General features: G+C 43.5%; 1 protein-coding gene across 1 annotated transcript; it reads right to left on the bottom strand.

Annotated features, from left to right (window-relative positions):
* Positions 1 to 13,512: 13,512 nt before the first annotated feature.
* On the bottom strand, positions 13,513 to 21,434 carry LOC138794984 (G-protein coupled receptor 55-like). The gene is made up of 2 exons (XM_069973922.1): positions 21,404 to 21,434; positions 13,513 to 14,426 (listed from the first exon to the last, which is right to left on the bottom strand). The coding sequence occupies exon 2, from the start codon at positions 14,413 to 14,415 to the stop codon at positions 13,537 to 13,539; it is 879 nt and encodes a 292-aa protein (XP_069830023.1). The 5' UTR covers positions 14,416 to 14,426; positions 21,404 to 21,434; the 3' UTR covers positions 13,513 to 13,536.

The raw sequence follows: 21,434 nt of genomic DNA, 5'->3' as shown, positions 1-21,434 counted from the left end.
CCCCGAAGCCAGATCATCAGCGTCCAGATGACAACCAGGATAGTCATCTGGGCGCCCAGGTACTTGTGGGTGGTCTTCATGTGCATTATCCTGTTGATGAACCTACCAATGCTATATCTGTGACTTCATGTAATGTGGAAGTTGGCTCTGTGGGTCCTGCCGAGGATACCATGTCTAATTCATGCAATGTGGAAATTGGCTCTGTATATCCTGGTGATGGTACTAGGTCTGTGTCCTCATGTAAGGCAGAATTTGGATCTATGTCTGGTATTGATTTGAGCAGTTATGGGGGATCTGTCAGGAGACCAGTTACCTATCTCTTGGAGTCGGATTCTGATGAATGGGAGACGGATGATGAGATCTCTAGCGATGTTGAGACCTGTATTGTAAGAGGTCCTTTTCCTCCTGGGTCTGGTGAGGGTCCGGAGGCCCCTCATAAAAGGGGGGGTAATGTCATGATCGCGCCTGAAAAGGCATCAGTGCCACCCTCTGCTGCGAAGAGTCGACCTCTGCGCCAAAGACTGCGATTTTGGCCATAATCTTCCATTTATTCTGTGTTTTGTTTGCCTTGTTTTTGCCCTGTCTGAACTGTGTCTTATTTCTTCTGGTCTGCTAATTGTTTTCCCTGCCCCACCCGTGTCTGTGCTTCTAAGCTTCCCTGGTCATGTAACGGTTAACCTGACTTTGCCTCAGTGATTGACAGCTGGTCCCTCCTATCATCTTCTGGACTTGGTTCCTAGTCTCCTATTTAAGATTTCAGCTTCTGCCTGTGTCTTGCCGGTTATTGACTTGTCTCTGCCTGCTTGTGTGTTCTGTTTTCTCCTGACTCCTGCTTAGTTTCTTTTGACCTCGCTTGCTTGCTGCCTGCCCCCGACCTTATTGCCTGTTTTCTGATTACTCTTTTGGATCCTGATTTTGTACCTTTGCTGCCAGCCCGTTGTGACCCTGATTGTTGACTATTCTTATTGTGTTTGTTTGTTTTGTCTTGTCTATTGTCTTGTCTATTGTATCACGTATCCAGGCCAGGGATCGCCGCCAAGTTGTCCGCTGCCATTTTAGGGCAGATTGCGGCAATTAGGTAGGGACAGTGGGAGGGGCTGAGCTCAGAGCTCACTGTCTCTTTGTGTTTGGTGTGACTGGTCGTGACAATGGATTAAATTACAAAGTTCACAAAAACTACACTGAGGATGAAGGAAATAAACATACCTTCATCCTCAGCACCCTGTGGGCAATAGGGACATATCAGCAGGTTAGTTTCTTCTAACCTGCTTATGCCTACATTGTCGCAGCGGAATAAAAAAATCCAGTGTCAGAATGCTTAGCCATAGGCCATGACAGTACTCCAAACTCGCAGCATGAAATCCACTGTATATATCAGAATCCTGTTCAATATAATTTAATAAATAATACACTTGAGTGGTGTTTCTGCATTGAAATGCAGTAGAATTTTGATTTGTAATTGAAGGTCGCATCAGTTTGACTTTACGGGGAGGAGATATATATATGTGGTGGACCCCCAGAGGTGTTATAGCGCAGGGATGGCCAGTCACTTGCTAGTTTTTGTAGTATGACACCACTCCTGTGGTGGATGGCTGAGAGAATTTTAGCGATTTCTAGATCAGAATGATAGAGCACAGAAGGCTACTACAACATCTTGTACATTAGGAAAACAGAATACAATACTAAAGGGAGAGCCATGTTTAGCTATACTAATGTATTTTAAGCATGTCAATATTAATTGTTAAAACTTCAAAACTTAGCCATCAGCATTGCAGAAGAAATCAATTTGTCCTGTGTACATCCTAGTATCTTCTTAATTTATCAAAGGTCGGGTTATACTGCATCTTCAGTGTTGGGACTTACCGAATATAGGAAGATGGGATGATGATCAAGGGTACATACATGGCAGTGAGCAGAGGAAAGTGGCAAACCGCCCCTCCCCTGCTGCCCATGTAACCAGATATCAAGCATTATATAAAGTGTCCATTCTAAGTGGTATAGGTCCCTTTGCTTACCACTGCCCCTACAATAGATAGACAACTAACTTTAATAAATCTCTAGTGCTGATTTACTAAGGAATGATGACACTGTATTTAACACATTGTGGTCATGCGTAATTTATAACAAAAAGGTCATAGTTGACAGCCAAAATGTAAGTTGCTAGTCAAAACTGTAAATGTAATAATATGTGAGCCATTAGCATCCCTGGCCAGGGCCACTTCTGCCATGAGGCGGAATCAAGATTCCGCCTCAGGCAGCAGATTTTCTGGTCCCAAAGTGGGCGGCAAAACATTCCTTGTCACTTTAATTAAAGAGACACTGTCACCCCCTATTTGCAGTCTGACTGCTCTCCACAGGTGTAAAGGGTAAATGTTACAGCTTTCATTACTTATTTTATATCACACCTCATGGTGCTTGTTCTGGTAAAAAGTTGTTTTTATCACCTGTGGATTGGTATATGTGGGCGGGGCCTCGCGGCCTATGTGCCACATCACTCCGCTCCTAGCACCACTTGGTCCCGCCCCCATCCGTGACATCATCGCCGCATAGGCTCCTCCCCCTCATCGGCCATTGGTGTGGGACAATCTATGGGGTGGGGCCTAGAGCTTTAGGCAGGCCCTTCCATTGGCTGCTGAGGGGGCTGGGTCTATGCGGCGATTACGTCACTGATGGGGGGGGACTAAGTAGCACTAGGAGCGGAGCAATGTGGCACATAGGCCGCAAGGCCCCGCCCACATATACCAACCCACAGGTGATAAAAACTACTGGTGCTTGTTCTGGTAAAAAGTAGTTTTTATTACCTGTGGATTGGTATATGTGGGCGGGGCCTTGCGGCCTATGTGCCACATTGCCCCGCCCCTAGCACCACTTAGTCCTGCCCCCATCAGTGACGTAATCGCCGCATAGACCCCGCCCCCTAAGCAGCCATTGGAAGGGCCTGCCTAAAGCTCTAGGCCCCACCCCCTAGATTGTCCCACACCAATGGCCGATGAGGGGGAGGGGCCTATGCGGCTATGATGTCACGGATGGGGGTGGGACCAAGTTGTGCTAGGGGCGGAGTGATGTGGCACATAGGCCGTGAGGCCCCGCCCACATATACCAATCCACAGGTGATAAAAACAACTTTTTACCAGAACAAGCACCATGAGGTGTGATATAAAATAAGTAATGAAAGCTATAACATTTACCCTTTACACCTGTGGAGAGCAGTCAAAATGCAAATAGGGGGTGACAGTGTCACTTTAAGTCATCTTTGACTGTCCATTCATATATTTGTACTAGGGATGAGCGAACTGAACGTAACAAACCAGATTCGTTACGAACCGAACTTTAAGAAAGTGGTTAAAGGATCTGGTTAAAGGAGAAGTCCGGCAAAATTTTTATTAACGTATTGTATTGCCTCCCAAAAGTTATACAATGCACCAATATACACTTATTACAGGAAATGCTTATAAAGAATTCGCCCTGGCCGCAGCCTTAAAAATGTCCCTGATTATACTTACCTGTCTGCACCCCCACGGTGTCCTTCTCTGCTGTTGCCTGTGTTAGCTTGTGTTAGGTGTCCTCAGCTGTCTGCCTCCAATTCCAAGAATGTCCCGTCTCAGTCAATGATTGGCTGAGTGAGCGAAATTTGTCTCAGAAGAGGAGGCTCTGCAGTCACTGGTCCAAGGGAACGTGGACAGGTAAGGGAGAAGCTCTGCATGATAGGAAATGTAGTTTCCTGACTGGCGCCATCTTGCCTATAGACAGGCTTTTAGAAAAACTTGTAACTCTGTAACGGCGGCACCTAGAAGGACTGGAGATGGCTGAAAATACTCAAGGGGATTTGGTGAGTAAGGCCAGCTAGGCTTGGGAGCATTTAATTTTTTTTAGCTCTTAGGTTGAATACCCCTTTAAGGGGATAATAAAGCAAACAGGTCAGGAGTGGTGACAGGTCATAGTGTCAACCACTGAGGACTTTCAAATTATTATTTTTTTTGTCTCAAGAGGAAATGAAATGCATGCTCCTGCAGAATTACATCTCTTCTGAGAACTTCTGAAGGCTGTTTTCCAGGTGGTACAGTGTGGTGCGCCCTATCTAGGCAGTTACCAGCTAGGTGTGATATAAATCACAACACTGTAATGTTTTTTTGATCTGTAAAGCATGTTGATTTGTAGGCAAATACGATGGTAGATTAAAGGTTACTGTTTGTACAATGTAACCACTTCCTATTCTATATACGTTCATCAATATAGACTAAGGCAGAAACTTTTTACCAAATATTTTTGTACAAAAAGAATGTTACTGTTGTCACAACTCCTCTCTATATTACACAAACTGTGGCTAAAGATTCCTGATGCACTTAGGGTAACTGATGGCTCAATACGCCTCCTTAGTGTAAATTATGCCCCATCATGATTTGTTAATTTAACCAAAAACTCCATTCTATACAGCTGAAAAGGATTATTTCTCCAGTATGTGAAAATTTTTTATAAACCTCATTCACATATTCACATACATCACTACTACGACCAAGGTGCATAGCATAGTAGGCTGGTGTTTGTGTCAGAGAGGATGCTCCTTGGTGTCTACAGGCTAGAATTTACCCTCCAATGGGGTTGTTTGGCGAGCAGAAGACAACTAAAGCCACCTGCTCGCCAGAGTGGAAACATTTTTCACCTCTTTCCCTTTTGAGACGTGGGAAGGGAGCGCAACACTGTGCAGCTATTTGACATTGCATGCGTAGTTTCACCCGTATGAGATGATTACTACTTAGCTGTGCCAACCCCACATATCGGAAGGCTTATTACATGGGGTACGAGGGGGTACAAAGAAAGTGAGCGCCGTTGAAGAGAAGGACAACCCCTTTAATGGCACAGCCAATTTAAATTGTTTCCTCCTTGTCATCTAAAAGCTAAATCTTTTTTATCTACATAGCTTTATGTGATAAATTGAACTTTGTAGTGACACTTTAAATTTTACTACAAAGGTTAAATAAAAATAAATAAATGAAAATACATTTTGTACCTTTTAATGGCTTTTGTTTTTATGCAATGACACCATCTGTATTCTGTGCGATTACAAGGATACCCAACTTTTGTTTTATTTTACTACTTTAAAAATTGTCACTGGCATTATAATTTTCTAAATCAACAGTAGATGTGATATAAAGCAAGTTTGCAATTTACATTCTTTTTGTTGCTATCATGCTGTAAAACAAACCTATACTTACCAGAAATCCAGGTCCAGTCTTGGGTGAAGTCCCTGCCAGCACAGAGTGTCAAAGATTGATGTGTCCATCAATTACATGACTGTCTTCTCTGTGAGCGCACAGATGACCCGGGAAACATGGTGTCAGGACAGGGGAGGCAGGGACAAGATATGACAGTGAGCCCTGAAGCTGAACCCACCAACTTCCTCTACCTACTTGCCTCAATCGGCCCTAGGTGGCTGTGGACAACCACAAATATGTTCCCTGCACTAGATACTCTCACACAGAACAAGACAGACAAACAAACAAACACAACAGGGGATAGTCAAACAAGCAAGGTCAGAACCAAACGGGCAGCACAGTACAGCATTAAGTAACAATTGGATAGTCATAAAGTTAAAGGGGTATTCCAGGTTATTTTGATATTAATTCTACTGATTTCTCTTGTAATATAATTAATATATCTCATTGGTTTCTATAATAAATTTTGTCTCTTTCTCTCTATTTTTATGTAAGTCACGTGTTTCTGTGACGTCACCGAACCGGAAGTGTGGGGACTTCCCCGACTCGGCCGGCCTCTTGGTGTTTATGTAGTTAGAAAGCTAGCAGAGCTTTACAAACGGCCTCCCTGCGCACGGGAGGTCACATGACACCCTGTTCCCGGGCGGCCTGTCAGTGTGAAGGAGGTCGCATCCACCTCCTGTATAATCACTAAAACCCTCCACCCCCTGCCAGTATAATCATCCCGATGTCTCCCCCGGCCCCCTCCATCCTGTGTATACAGTCCTTTTCAAAGATCTCTCACCCCATCCCCCGGTCTCGGCACCTCTTGCACTCAGCTGACAGGCTCTCTCTCTCTCTCTCTCGCTGTGTGTGAAGCAGGAGAGATTTCTTTCCTGCTCCGTACACAGTTCCTGGCAGCTGAGTTTTATCGGGGCAATTGACAGGCACTGTGTACGGAGCAGGAAAGAAATCTCTCCTGCTTCACACACAGCGAGAGAGAGAGAGAGCCTGTCAGCTGAGTGCAAGAGGTGCCGAGACCGGGGGATGGGGTGAGAGATCTTTGAAAAGGACTGTATACACAGGATGGAGGGGGCCGGGGGAGACATCGGGAGGATTATACTGGAAGGGGGTGGAGGGTTTTAGTGATTATACAGGAGGTGGATGCGACCTCCTTCACACTGACAGGCCGCCCGGGAACAGGGTGTCATGTGACCTCCCGTGTGCAGGGAGGCCGTTTGCAAAGCTCTGCTAGCTTTCTAACTACATAAACACCAAGAGGCCGGCCGAGTCGGGGAAGTCCCCACACTTCCGGTTCGGTGACGTCACAGAAACACGTGACTTACATAAAAATAGAGAGAAAGAGACAAAATTTATTATAGAAACCAATGAGATATATTAATTATATTACAAGAGAAATCAGTAGAATTAATATCAAAATAACCTGGAATACCCCTTTAAGCTAGAGGTCAGGTAACAAAGTAAAGCAAGCAGAGGGATTTAGGACGGGGATTGCAGGAATAGACAGGGGGAGCTGGAACCAGGGTATGAAACCTAATAGCAAGGGCTGGGAGACTGCCTCAGCTTTCTTTTATGCTGACCAAGAGGCCTGTCCAGATCCTCATTGGACCGGCGCTCTGATCCTCCAGGCTCCAGACAGTCAGAGAAACCAGTCAATCAAACAGACTACTCAGCTGTGAAAATCATGTCTAGCAGCTTCTCAACTTAACTCCTGCATTGCCAGGAAGCTGAGAAGCAAGCGGGCGTGTCACACAAAAGCAAAACAGGCCCAGTTTACACCAGGTTACTGCACAATCCTGACAGATGGGACTTCCTGTATTTAGACTCTTTAAAAAAAAGAGTTTTCCATGATAAAAACAAAAAATAATGAATGTATATTGCAAACTTGTTTTATAATCACATCTGCTGTTGATTTCGATTTGGAAAGTTACAACGGCAGTGACTCAAATTTGCTTAGAATTGCTCTATACTGACCCCTTTAAGTTTTTTTTTTTTTTTGTCTTTGGGGCTATGTGTGTCCTATGTGGATACATGGCTGTATCTATGTTTTTCCAGACTTCCTAGGGCTGCATTCAACTTCTTCCCCCGCCGGTATTTATTTGGCCACTGATCAGACGTGAGCATGCTCAATTTGCGCTCATCTCTAGTCCTGATCTTTAATGTTTATACAGAAAATGCAAAGGAGACAGCATTTCCAAATTAAACCCTTAGTTTATGCACACCAGCTTGAGAAAGGTGAAACTGAACTGTCGCTATTGTAAATAAACTAGTTTGATTTAGCAGGGCTGCCTCCATAGCATTTTCTGGATTAACTACTGAGACACTTGCCTACCTGCCTGTGCTGTTCTAACTGCTGCTGTTGTGTTACTTTAATCTTTAGAGGGGTTGTTTACCCCCAATTTTTTTCTTTCAAATCAACTGGTCCTAGCAAGTGTCAGAGACTTGTAATTTACTTTGATTAAAAAGTCTTTAGTACTTATCAGCTGCTGTGTGTCCTGCAGGAAGAGGTGTATTCTCTCCGGTCTGACACAGTGCTCTCTGCTGCAACCTCTGTCCATGTCCGAAACTATACAGAGCAGTTTAAGGGGTTAAGAGGTTAATGACAGGCTGCAGCGCGATTGGTGCAGCTTGTCATTAACGGTGAGGGTCCGGCTGCTGATTGCAGCCGGCCCCCACCTGCTGTGAGCAGAGCCTGCTTCATAGCAGATTAGACACCCAAGGCGTAAATTTATGCCCAGGGTCGTCTGGTGATACATGAACGCCCTAGGTCATTTAGGGGTTAAACTTAAAGTGTCACTGTCATTGTAACTTTTAAAACCTAAACCAACAGTAGATGTGATATAATGCAAGTTTGCAATATACATTTTTTTTATTTTTTAGTTATCATGGAAAAAAGGGCACTTACTGTGTTCTGTTTTTTCCCCCAAAGAGTCCAAACACAGGAAGTCCTGTGCATCCCAGGCCATCCGAGCGCTCACGGAGAGTAGGCAGTCATGTGATTGATGGACATATTAAGACTCTCTGTTCATGTGTTTAGTCTATTTTTTTCAACCAGCACAAGACTAAAAATCTGCCTTCAGGAGACTGGATCTGGATTTCTGGTAAGTTCAGCTTTGTTTTCCAGCATGATAACAACAACAAAAATAATAATGAATGTACATTGCAAACTTGCTTTTTTCACATATACTGTTGATTCAGACTTTGAAAGTTATAACGACAGGTAGACTTTAAATATTTCAACTTTTTAACCCCTTCACGTCAACAATACATATATATATGCAGGCTCGGACTGGCCCACAGGGGAGCAGGGGAATTCCCCGGTGGGCCCCTGACCAAGAGGTGGGCCTCCCTGTTTAGCAGCTCCAGGATAACATATAATCCTCCAGCACTGCTGCACACGCCTGTGAGTTATGTGCACTCATTTGTAACCCCCCCTCTTATATGTAAACCTGCTGACAAGTTACTAGTGAGCTAGCATCACTGGTCACATACACAGCTCTGTACAAAGTCGCTATAATAGTGTGAAAGGTTTGGTGCTGGTTATATCTGGTGTATGTGGGGTGAGCCCCTAGAATCAAAATCCCTGGTGGGCCCAAGGTAACCCAGTCTGACACTGTATATACGTTACTGCTGCAGTATGCCCCGTGCAGCAGGAACGTATATATATATATATATATATATATATATATATATATACGTTCCCGACAGTGAGGGACTTTAGATGTCTGCGGGACTGCTGCAGTGAGAGCAGTCCCGCACACATCAGTATGTCCGAAGCCGAGGATAATGACAGGCAGCTGCGATCCCTCCGCTGCCTGTCATTGACCCTTTAAATCTATACTGATCGTGGCATTTATGGTAGTCAGTGACAGGTTAAACACCTGTCACTGACTGATCGGGACCCCTGCAGCCATGCTGCCAGGATCCTGATCATTTGTAACGATGAGCAGGTGTAATCCACTTATCTCTGTCCTGTTGAATTAGCATTTTGTAGACAGAGTTTGCTCTCAGGCAGACTCTATGTGCAGATTGACGATAGTTCTGATCTATGCTATGGCATATAGCATAGATCAGTATATGCAATCTAATGATTGCATGTTTAACTGTAAAATAAAAGTGTAAAAAAAATAGTAATTAAAAAAAAGTTGTTTTTTCAATTCTTTATTATTAAGTTTTTTCCAGTTAAAATTTTCCATAACAAAAGCAAATAAAAATATGCATTATAAATATACAATATATCACAAAAGACAGCAACATACAATTTGCATCCACACATAAATGCATATTACCAGAATCCGGCACGAACCCTGAACCCCCCTGTTCTGCTCTATGAGGTACACAGGGAGCTGCTGTCAGTATATACAGTGAGTACACTTACTAATACTGTACACTGAACTATTTTACTACAAAGTGGCCAACTCCTTTAACCCTGCTAATCTGATTTACCCATTCTTGTTTAGTTGGACCTGTGGCATTTAGATATGGGGCTGAAAGAACATAGAAGTTTCATTAATACCCTTTACTTTTAAGCTAGATTAATCATTTCAAGGAATTGGAAAAACAAAGTTTTTAAAAGTATAAAAAAAAACCTTATAACCCCCCCAATAAAAGTTTAATATAACTCCTTGCCCAATAGAAAAAAAATGTAAACTAAATAAATAAATAAACATATACCGTAGCGTGCACAAGTGTCAGACTTTTTAAAATATAACATTATTGTTCCCACACGGTGAATGGCCTAGATGGGGAAAAAAAACGCTAAGTTTGCAGTTTAATGTATATTTGAGGCTGTATTTGTGAGGCTGTATAGCAACCAAAACCAGGAGTGGATTGAAAACACAGAAAGGCTATGTTCACATAATGTTGTAATTGAGTGGATGGCCGTCATTTAATGGCAAATTTTTGCTGTTATTTTAAAACAACGGCTGTTATATTGAAATAATGGCAGTTATTTACCGTTATATGACGGCCATCCACTCAATTACACCATTGTGTGAACAGAGCCTTTCTGTGTTTTCAATCCACTCCTGGTTTTGGTTGCTATGAGGACCTGACTTGAGGACCAAATACTGCCTGAAGTATACAGTGTGTGAACCCAGCCATAGTGTGAACCCAGCCTTAGGCTGGGTTCACACACAGTATATTTCAGGCAGTATTTGGTCCTCATGTCAGGTCCTCATAGCAACCAAAACCAGGAGTGGATTAAAAACACAGAAAGGCTCTGTTCACACAATGGTGTAATTGAGTGGATGGCCGCCATATAATGGTAAGTAACTGCTATTATTTCAATACAACGCCCGTTTTTTAAGATAACAGCAAATATTTGCCATTAAATGATGGCCATCCACTCAATTACAACATTGTGTGAACAAAGCCTTTCTGTGTTTTCAATCCACTCCTGGTTTTGGCTGCTATGAGGACCTGACATGAGGACCAAATACTGCCTGAAATATACTGTGTGCGAACCCAGCCTGAAAAAAAAAAAATTATATATCAGAAAAAATGTAATAAAAAACAATCCAAATTTTTCTTTTACACCAATATGATACCAATAAAAACTAGAGATCATGGCGCAAAAAATGATGCTCCAACCAGCTCTGTAGGTGGAAGAATAAAAGCGCTCTGGCTCTTAGAAGGTGGGGAGGAATATTCCATTAATTTGACCCGGACATTCGGGCATCAATGACTTCAGTCAGGAAGGGGTTAACCCCTTTACGTCTTGCTGGGGGAATTTTATAAGCATTTTTTAGATTGTTTATACTGATACATGCTATCCTATTGCATAACATTAATCATTTTGATCAGTGCTCTGCAGGTAAAATCTGCCACAGGCACAGTTAATCAGAACAGTCTCTATGGCTTGTACACAGGGCTAGTAAAGGCCTTCACATAGCAGCAGATATCCCCTGTGTTTGGAGTGCTCCTGAGCCCTCTCCATATACCCCTTCTCCTGCCTAGCCCGGTAATTAACTTAGGACATGTATGAAGTGGTTAAAAGACTGCTCAAAATTGCACTGAAACATGCTTTTAGGGTTGTTCTTAAAGGACTCGGCCACTATGCAAAAATAGATTGTAAACTTAGAATTTGTCATACAAAATCTGGTCTGTTTAGGGCATGGGTCTCCAAACTGCAGCCCTCCAGCTGTTGCAATACTACATTTCCCATCATGCCTGGACACCCAAATCCAAAGCTTTAGCTGTTCGGACATGATGGAAATTGTGGTTTTTCAACAGCTGGAGAGCCGCAGTTTGAAGACCCATGGTTTAGGTGGTGGTCTTCCAAGAGAGATGGTCTTTTAGAGAGATTTCCCTGTATGTAATTTTAATAATAGAGTATGCAGCATGTTTTTCCTGGTGGATCAGGAGATTGAAGGAGGCATACAATCAGGCTCGGACTGGCCCACAGGGGAGCAGGGGAATCCCCCGGTGGGCCCTACCCCACAGTGGGCCCCTGACAAAAAGGTAGGCCTCCCTGTTTGGCAGCTCCAGGATAACATATGATCCTACAGCACTGCTGCAAATACCTGTGAGCTATGTACAATCACTTGTAACTCCCCCTCTAATATGTAAACCAGCTGACAAGTTACTAGCAGTGAGCTAGCATCGCTGGTCACATACACAGCTCTGTGCAAAGTCGTTATAATGTGAGAGGTTTGGCGCTGGTTAGATCTGGTGTATGTTGGGTGGGCCCCTAGAATCAAATTCCCTGGTGGGCCCAAGGTAACCCAGTCCGACACTGCATACAATGACACAATATATACTGTTCCAATGTCAAATTTTAAATAGTAAATCTTGCACTCATTTACAGTTGATGGTGTAGGTGTCTCACTTGATTATTCTCTATCATATATAGTGCACTAAATATTAGCATTTTACATGTATAAAACCACAATGTAATGAAAACCATGCACTTTTTATTGGCATAGTACAACATTCACATGAAACTTTATTCTTTGTTAATTAAATAGATTTGAATGGATAATAATTACCAGCTACACAATACCCAGGAGTTTTTAATGTGTTCTCGATCATTTGTGTATTTAATGAGTCCCTCAATTCCTTCTTAAAATAAAAATATCTCCAAGCAAGCAAATAATGGAACTAGTCCTGGAGGAAATACTATCAGGTTGTTGTGATTGTAACTACTCACAATGGAATAAAGATGGGAGTTTTTCAAAACAAAGTGATATGTAATTAAGTAAAGCACCAGGGACTCAGGGATTGGTACCTACTGAACTTGCTTGTAATGCTGTATTCTACAATATATTTTATATTCTTACGAATTTAATAATACATACATTTGCATAGTCATGTATTTACATACTTTTTGCATTTAACTATAGAATCATGGCTACAAATGCTTCTATTATGTACCCCAGCAGCTAAATGGTCCACCTCAACTAAGACCAGTTTTACTTCACTAGGATAGGGGGTAGTAATTTATCATGGGATTTGTAGTAAACATATGTATCCTCCTCATAGGACAGCAAGAAATCTAAAGGTGACCATACACATCAGGCAAACTTTGGCTAAACCCACCAATTTCAGTAGGAGCTGCCAACCTCAGACCTTCAACTAATGATGATAGCTGTTTCACGCTTTAGTTAGCACTTCCTCAGAAGAAAGCGTTAACTAAAGTGTGAAACAGCTGTCATAATCAGTGGAGGGTGTTGGAGTCCTCGAAGCCCACACAGACTATTGTATGTCTATGTAAGAAAATAAAGGACAGTGTCTGCAAAACGATGAGTGTATTCAGATGTTGTTCTCTACCTTTTTCCACTTAGTTGCCATCAGGGGTGCTGGAAACAGCCTATTCACCTCTCACTTTCAGAACAGGAGTCAGCAGTAATAGCTACCATTGTTCACTTATCAAAGCTACATGGCCATCTTAAAAAACAAGAGGTGTCTTCAAAAAATGATTAAGCAATGCTGCCTTTTCAGGATGTATTACACAACACAATGATCCGGGGGAAACAAGTACCCACCTGTCAGCTCAGTGCCTTGTTCTCCGTTTGCTGCCTGTGCTATTACACCCACAGACAGCAAGTGGGCAGGAGCGGTAGAGGCCTCCTGAATTATCTTCCGATTATTATTATTTATTTATTTTCTTTTGGGGGGGGGGGGCATTGCTCATTGCTCTGTGCAATAGGAATGTCGGAAGCAGACCGTCGCTGCACACAACGGAATATTTGAAACATTGTGCATGTCAGCTGATCATTGCTATTCCACATGACTTATACTAAACGAATATCGGCCTGAGCCGTCGATAATCGGCAACTTGAGGCCGATAATCGTTTAGTGTAATAGGGGCTTTTTTCATAAGTTACCTATTTGACCTTACAAACTCTTTGAGAACGCAGTAATAACATACACCATCCAAAAAACAGTTAGTGTTAGCGATGCAAAGACTGACTTGGATGAAGATGCGCAAATCCTGTTTATAAACTTGTGATATGAAGTTGTTTTTTACTAAGAAATACAATAACAGAGACAAATGAAAAGGTCCAAATGAGAAAAGGAAGGTCGGTAAGTTGGCCAAAAGGATCTTGCTTGACTTCTCTTGACCTCTGGAAGAATAATCAAAGTTACTTTGGCTTTTCTTCTTAAGTGTAAGAAGTATGTGTGCCGTACAAAATGTGATGATGACGGCACTGAGGAGAAAAATAGTTTCAAGGATAATAACCAATTTAACGTTCATCCAAGTTGCAGCTGAAAACCCATAGAAACAATGCAATTTATTTCTCTCCCGAAGATGAAAAATGAAACCACTAGATGCCCCCCACACAAAAATGCAGACCAAGATGCAGACTGCAGTTGCCTTCTTTGGAGACCTCAATAACTTAGAATAGAATGGGAATTGTATTGCAATGTAACGGTCCATGCAAATACATACGGATATGAAGATGCTACCATACATATTAACAAAGTAAAGGCTCTCCAGGAATCTGCAGACACCAGATCCTAGTGTCCACATATCCTCAACATGATATGCTTTTATTTTAAAAGGGAGGGTAACTAGCAGCAAGGAATCAAAGATTATTAAAGCTGCCATATATGTTGTGGTTTCCATCCACTTCCGAATCCTGAAGAGAAGCATCCAGAGAGCGAACATGTTAAAGAGAAGGCCAAAGATGAACGTTGGGATGTAAATGATAAACTGGAACAGCTGAACTGACTCTTCAATCCCAGTGGAGTTAGGCATTTTCGGAAAGCCTGCAAAATATATGTAAGAAATTACTTATATGTCTTTTTGTAAGTGACATAGGAGAAGGTTTGGTAGGTAAGGTTTGTCTGTTTGCTGATGACACAAAAGTGTGCGATAGGGCTGATATTCCTGGAAGTGTCAGTAATATGGAAAATGATTTAGCATTTTTAGAAAAGTGGTCAAAAAAATTAAAACTGCAGTCCAATGTTTCCAAATGTAAACTTGCAGTTGAAGAATACTTGAAGGAATACTTCTGCAGTTCAGTAAAGACTTCAGAAGAGAAGGATTTAGGAGTAGTGCTTTCTGAAAATGAGTCACTAGTGCAACCAGGTGGTAGGGAAAGTAAATTATATGCTGGGCTGTAAAGCTAGAGGTATAACCAGTAGGAAGAGGGAGATTGTGATCCTGCCGTATAGAGTTTTAGTGATACCAAATGTGGGATACTGTGTCCAGTTCTGTGTCCCCCATAGCGGAGAGTGGTGGTTAGCAACCGCTGTCAATATGACAGTGAGAGAAAGCATCTTCTGCATCTCCAATAACGTAACAAAAGTTTAAGTGATGGGAATACCCCTTTAAGGATTTGAATCTGTATGGTCTGGAGGAAAAAAAAGGGAAAGGGGGGACATGATCGAAACCTTTTAACATGTAAAAGGACTAAATAAGGTTCAGGAGGGAAGTGTTAACAATAAAAAAACAACAACAACACAAGAACAAGAGGACACAGTGAGAGGTTAGTTGGGGAAAGATCAGAAACAACACAGGAATTTTTTTTTACTGTAAGGTTATGTGCACACTACGGATCCTGGCGGATCACCCGCCACAGATTCTGCAGCTGTCCCCCACTCACAGGCACTGTCGGATGCGCACATCTCCGCTGGTCCCATAGGATTCATTCTATGGTTTGCCAGATTCTGCCGTTTACCTGAAGAATGAACCCACTCATTCTTTGGGCAGACGACGGAATCTCGCAAACCATAGAACGAAGCTGATGGGACCAGCAGAGATGCGAGCGGGGGCGAGCTACAGAATCCGCAGTGAGTGATCCGCCAAGAGTGTGCACATACCCTAAGAGTAGTAGAAGCTTGGAACAAACTTCCAGCAGATGTGGTAGGTAAATCTAGAGTAATTGAATTTAAACCTATATCTATCCTAACATAATAGGAAAGTAAAAAAAGAGCAGACTAGATGGACCAAGTAGTCTACTTCTACTGACATAATTGATGTTTCTAGGTTTTTTTCATGTGTGTACTATAGTCTCATCACGTATAATTAAAATAATTACTTTACAGTATGTTTCCACTCCACTCTCTACTTAATGATTATAAGGCTTCATGCACACTTGCATATTTTGGTCAGTCTTTTGAATTAGTATTTGAAAGTAAGATCCAGCAATGGGTCCAAATTGTGGAAGAGGTACGTGTATTTCTATTATAATCAATTTTTATGTTCTCCTTCTAAAACTTGATGCAAAATACTTACCAATACTGACCAAAGTACTTAAGTATAAATGAGACTTTTTTGGAAGCTGTGCATTTTCTGCAGACAGGAAGCCTATTTTTACTCGGTCTGTCCTCAAATCACTCAGAAATCAGAAGTCTGTTCTATAAAAAAATGAGAACTTGCTTAAATATTCTGTTTTAACATGCAAACCTATTGAAGAAGAGTGAGTCAGCTTATAATGCCTGCTGTCTGGGCTTATTTGATGTTACCATAAAGTGTGTGGGCACGCTGATGCCACAGAGCTTCTGGCTGTTACAGTTCCTGTGTTGCGAGCTAAAGTCTCCTCTATGATGCTCATAAACGTGTATATTAGTAGATAAAAGTTCCATCAAATCGGCTCCCTGGGATGCGTGAACATAGCCATTATCTGCCATGTACCATATTTTCCGGCGTATAAGACAACTTTTTTACCCCGAAAAATCTGGTCAGAAGCCGGGGGTCATCTTATACGCCGGGTAGGGTCGCCCCATACGGTGGGGGGGGCTCAAAAATGGCCCGCATCCCAACCGTAACAGTTAACTCACCCGGGCCCGTTCCCGGACTCTACTCTCTTCTCCTCCACTCCCGTTGCTGGCGCAGCCAGAGTGACGTATACTCAGGGCCGGCCTTTGGGGCGCTTACTCCTCACTCCTGGCCAGCCAGGGGGCGCACCGGCAGACACTGACAGCTGCACATCTAACTTAGAAACAGGAATCTCTAAGTTACATGTGCTGTGTGTCTGCTGGAGCGCCCCCTGGCCGTCCGCCTCCCCTCCTCCTGTGGTGGTTTGTTTGGGGCGCTCCTGCAGACAGGCAGCACATCTTACTTAGAGATTCCTGTTTCTAAGTTAGATGTGCAGCCAGTAGGGACATTAGTGGGGGCTCTCGGTGCCCACCAAGGCTGGGGACTCGTTACATTGATGTTCCGGGTATGTGCCGGTAAGCCTCGCCTCCTGTCAATAAGCCCCGCCCCCAATGAGACCCACGGGTGGCATACTCACAAAGCCTCAGTATAAGTGCAATAGACTGCACGGTCCTCATGCATACCCAGCTTCACCGACAGGATCCAGTGTCTCCTGCTAGGGAGCAAAAAACACCAGCACCCAAACTGTCTGTGCCTCATCATACACAGTGACCCCCTGCAGGAGGCGCTGGAGGGAGCAGAGTGTTGTAGAGAGGACCTCAGTCTCCTCTGTGATTCTGTCCTTCTCTACTGTAATTGCTACATTGCTGGGATACAGACAGGCGAGTGACTTCTCACCATATCCATCAATCCCACCCAACATCCTGATGAGGTGCACCAAGCAAGGGGAGGTAGATACTGGAGGGTGTAAGAAGAACACAGGGAGATAGCAGCAGCCACATCCTCAGTGTGCTACAACAGACTATTGTTCATGTTATCAGGAAACCAGAGGGATCAGCAGCCGCAGCAGCAGACTGATCAGCACAGATGACTGACTAAACAGGTATGGGAAACAGAATAATATGCAGACTACTGTACCAGCGCAGCCAAGTCCTATAGATTGTTTCCTCTGGTAAGGCTTCTTTCCATACATATTAGTCTATATGGTCATCCATCCAGGGCCGTATTACCAGCTGCTGCTGCCCTAAGCACTAAACCTGAGGACGCCCCATCCTCACTCACCAATTAGCATCAGGACTGGTAGATTGATAGGTAAGACCTTCAGGCGTCACAGTTACTGCCGCCACACCTAACCTGAACAATACCGCCATACTGTAACTCGATAACACCGCCATAGCAGACCTGACCAATACCACCATACTGTGACTGGATAACACCGCTATACCAGACCTGACCAATACCCCCATACTGTGACTGGATAACACCGATATATCTGACCTGACCAATACCGCCATACTGTGACTCGATAACACCGCTACACCAGACCTGAACAATACACTCATACTGTGACTGGATAACATCGCCATACCAGACCTGACCAATACCGCCATACTGTGACTGGATAACACCGCCACACCAGACCTGAACAATGCAACCATACCCCTCTTCGAAAAGACACCAGATTTATTGGCAAGAAGGGAGACTAGAAAAAAAAAAAGAAAAGTTGTTTCCTTCCCCCTGCTTCCTTGTGCTGCCCTAGGCTTCGGACCACGGATACCTAGAAGTAAATACATCCCTGCATCCATGATCTATCCACATATTATGGACCATCATAAAGAGTAATGATTTCTATGGACGGAGAAGCTGTTTGTGCACGGTCTCTATAAGGTTTGGGCTACATACAGACTTCTTGTTTCAAAGCAGCCGCAGTCCACAGGAATACATTTAGTCACATGGTTTTCGCAATAATACTGGGGAAAATGCAGGGTCATGGTCAATGCAACCTCATTCACCTATATGAGTGATGGAGTCATGCCACAGGTGGTTTCTGGTCACACAACTGGGAATTGCCAAATATATCCCCAGGCTTGTGAAAAACTTTAATCAGACAATCATATAAAAAAAAAAAATTAAAAAGAAAGAAACAGGGTGATGTGGTCACTCAGCTTTCCCAGTATCCTTTAATCAGTATGATGGAGGTCACCCAGCTTTCCCAGCATCCTGTAGTTAGTATGATGGAGGTCACCCAGCTTTCCCACCATCTTGTAATCAGTACAGTGGAGGTCACCCAGCTTTCCCAGCATCTAGTAGTGAGTATAGTACTCATATTGTACTCATGATAGGAGTACATCCTTGTGCTGCCCCTTGCAATCAGAAAGGCCATGGTTGGCCACGGAGGAGGACTTTTGTGTCCTCCTGTGCGCTAGGGTTTAGGGGTGGCACTCATTGTAGTAGGATTTAGTCTAGGGGGGGGGGGCGCCAAAAGAAAGTTTTGCACAGGGCGCCGTCTACCCTAAGGCCGGCCCTGCGTACACTGACTGCACCGGGGATGCCCGAAACTCTCCCCAGCAGCCGAGCGTCTAATTGGAGATCCTCGGCTGCTCGGAAGAGCTTCGGAAGAATGACAGAGGCTTCGGGAGGCTCCGGAAGTACCCGAAGCCTCTGTCATTCTTCCGAAGCTCTCCTGAGCAGCCGAGCAGAGGAGGAGACGCACGGAGGCCAGGAAAGGGCCCGAGTGAGTTAACTGTTTGTTTTTTTCATTAGCTTAGCTGCAGTTAACCCCTGCCTGACCGCAGCAGGGCTGCGGTCAGGCAGGGGTTAACATTTTCCGGCGTATAAGGCGAATCCCTGACAATCTGATTAAAAGTCAGGGGTTGTCTTATACGCCCAGTCACCTTTTACGCCGGAAAATACGGTAGCATTGCTAAGAAAATGCCCAGCTTTGGCTGCAGATGACTGATGGTAATAAAGTGTCGAGTAAGAATCCATCTTAAAGGGAATTTTTTAGCATCCAGACCCGATCCTGTACTGTAGGTAGTATAACATCAGTTTGCAGGTTACTTGTGGCTATTCTGTCAGTGGAGGGGGTGCTGTACAATATTGTTTTTCTAACTGTAATCAAGAGTCACCTCTCCACAACTCTCGATCTCTTGATTACAATTAAAAAATCGATATTGTAAAGCACCCCCTCCACCGACAAAATAGCCACAGGTAACCTGCTAAATGATGTTATACCACCCACAGAGCATTGTCGGCACCTGGGGTCAAGTGCTGACAGATTCCCTTTTAGGGTGATAACATGCAGGCTGTTAGCTACATACAGTTGGCATACTTCCAATAGTCAGCCACCAAGCTTGTGTTCTGGCTGTAGACCTTCAACAGGTCATCTTTTTTTTTTTTTTTTTATAACCGCAGGGGTAACATAGCATGATGTAGCTGATAAATGTTTGCTTCTCCTCCTCCTACCCTCCTGTGCCGCTATCCTTAAAGGGGTACTCCGGCCCAGGCGTATTTTTCAGCTGTGGCCGGGGATGGACGGTGGAGGTCACTGGTCTCCCCGCTTCCAGCTCCGGGTCCCGGATCGCGACGCCTGGAACACCCGTCCCGCGGCCGCTTCCTGGTGTGAGCTGCCGCATGAGGCGTGACGTCTCAAGGCAGCTCAGCCCTTCTGCGGCCGTAGCAAAGTCCTGCCTTGACCGCTGAATGGCTGAGCTGCCTTGAGACGTCACATTTAATGCGGCAGCTCACACCAGGAAGCGGCCGTGGGACGGGTGTACCAGGCAGCGCGATCCGGTACCTGACGCTGGAACGGGGTAGGTAGGTGACCTCCGCCGTCCATAACCCAGTGGAAGAGACTATTAGATAGCATGTATGGATGCCAGGCTGTGAAGGGAGGCAAGTGTGGCTAGTCCTAGAGCAACTTTTCTAGAGATCGATTAGGCTTCCCTGGAAGATGCTGAATAAGGAAAAGCAGCAGTGTCAGGCCTAATGGCAGCTGTAAATATGGAGGGAGATTTATCAAACATGGTATAAAGTGAAACTGGCTCAGTTGCCCCTAGCAACCAATCAGATTCCACCTTACATTCCTCACAGACACTTAGGAAACTGAAAGGTGGAATGTGATTGGTTGCTAGGGGCAACTGAGCCAGTTTGACTTCACACCATGTTTGATAAATCTCTCCCATGGTGTGTAAGGGGTATGGAGAACGGCAAGACACAGCTTAGGCTGCCGGCTCAGTTATCCACTACTGTCTAGTGGTCACGTAAGCTGCATATATTTGCTATAACTCAAATTATAACAAATTATTATAATATCAAAAAGGAAACTGAGAAATGTTGGTTTATTAATAAAAATTACCCCTGACATATGAGTGGTATGGGATGCGCTAAAAGTATTCCTGCAGAGGCTGTATAAAAAAATTACTCTGCCTGGTAAAAGTTTCAGATGCAAGGAAGAAGAGATAAGGACCGTCTTACAGAAGAAAATTTACAGAAGTATAATGAGTAACACAAAGAATACAATCAGTTTCTAATAGACAAATTCCTAAAAAAATATTTACAGAGACAAAAAAATTATAATAATGATTGCAAGGATGGTAAGGCAAATGGGCATCTAAGATAGGCACAAAAATCATAGTGTGAACATAGCCTAAGTTAAAAAACTGTGGAACCTACACAAAGAAAAGCTTTGCTGGAAGAATCTGTATCCCTCCTGTGTTTTTCACCCACTCTTGATTTTTGCTGATAAATATTGATGCAAAATACTGATCAAAATACTACGGCAGGAATGTGGCCCAATGTTCTGCTGGCAATCGATCAATAAACAAGTCAGTTTAACTATCAGCTGGTGAAATGTCTCATCTCCTTCACTCTGCGAGAATACAAATACAGATGGCTTAATGTATCATCAAAATGTACAATTTGTTTCTGGGCACTTTACAGTAGGTTTCTCCAATTTGTTTTACATCTGAATCACTGACGTGCTGTATGATACGATTGCCCCTTTAAGCTATAACTACAGTATGTGATGAAAATATATTAGGAAACAATAAAAAGATAACGAGATAAAATAAAAAGACAGAACACAGAACAGCACAGTAACAGAAGAAACAAAGATACAATGCAACGTCATGAATGTACTAACCTTCAGTATTGTCTCTGATGCGTGGAGACGA

This window comes from Dendropsophus ebraccatus, chromosome 6 (genome assembly GCF_027789765.1).
Source record: "Dendropsophus ebraccatus isolate aDenEbr1 chromosome 6, aDenEbr1.pat, whole genome shotgun sequence".
NCBI classification, from domain to species: Eukaryota; Metazoa; Chordata; class Amphibia; order Anura; family Hylidae; genus Dendropsophus; species Dendropsophus ebraccatus.
Note: the sequence above shows the minus strand (reverse complement) of the source record. Positions and strands in the feature narration are given on the sequence as shown.

Coding starts and splice junctions, on each gene's coding strand:
- LOC138794984 (XM_069973922.1), bottom strand. CDS start 14,415: ATGCCTAACTCCACTGGGATTGAAGAGTCAGTTCAGCTGTTCCAGTTT.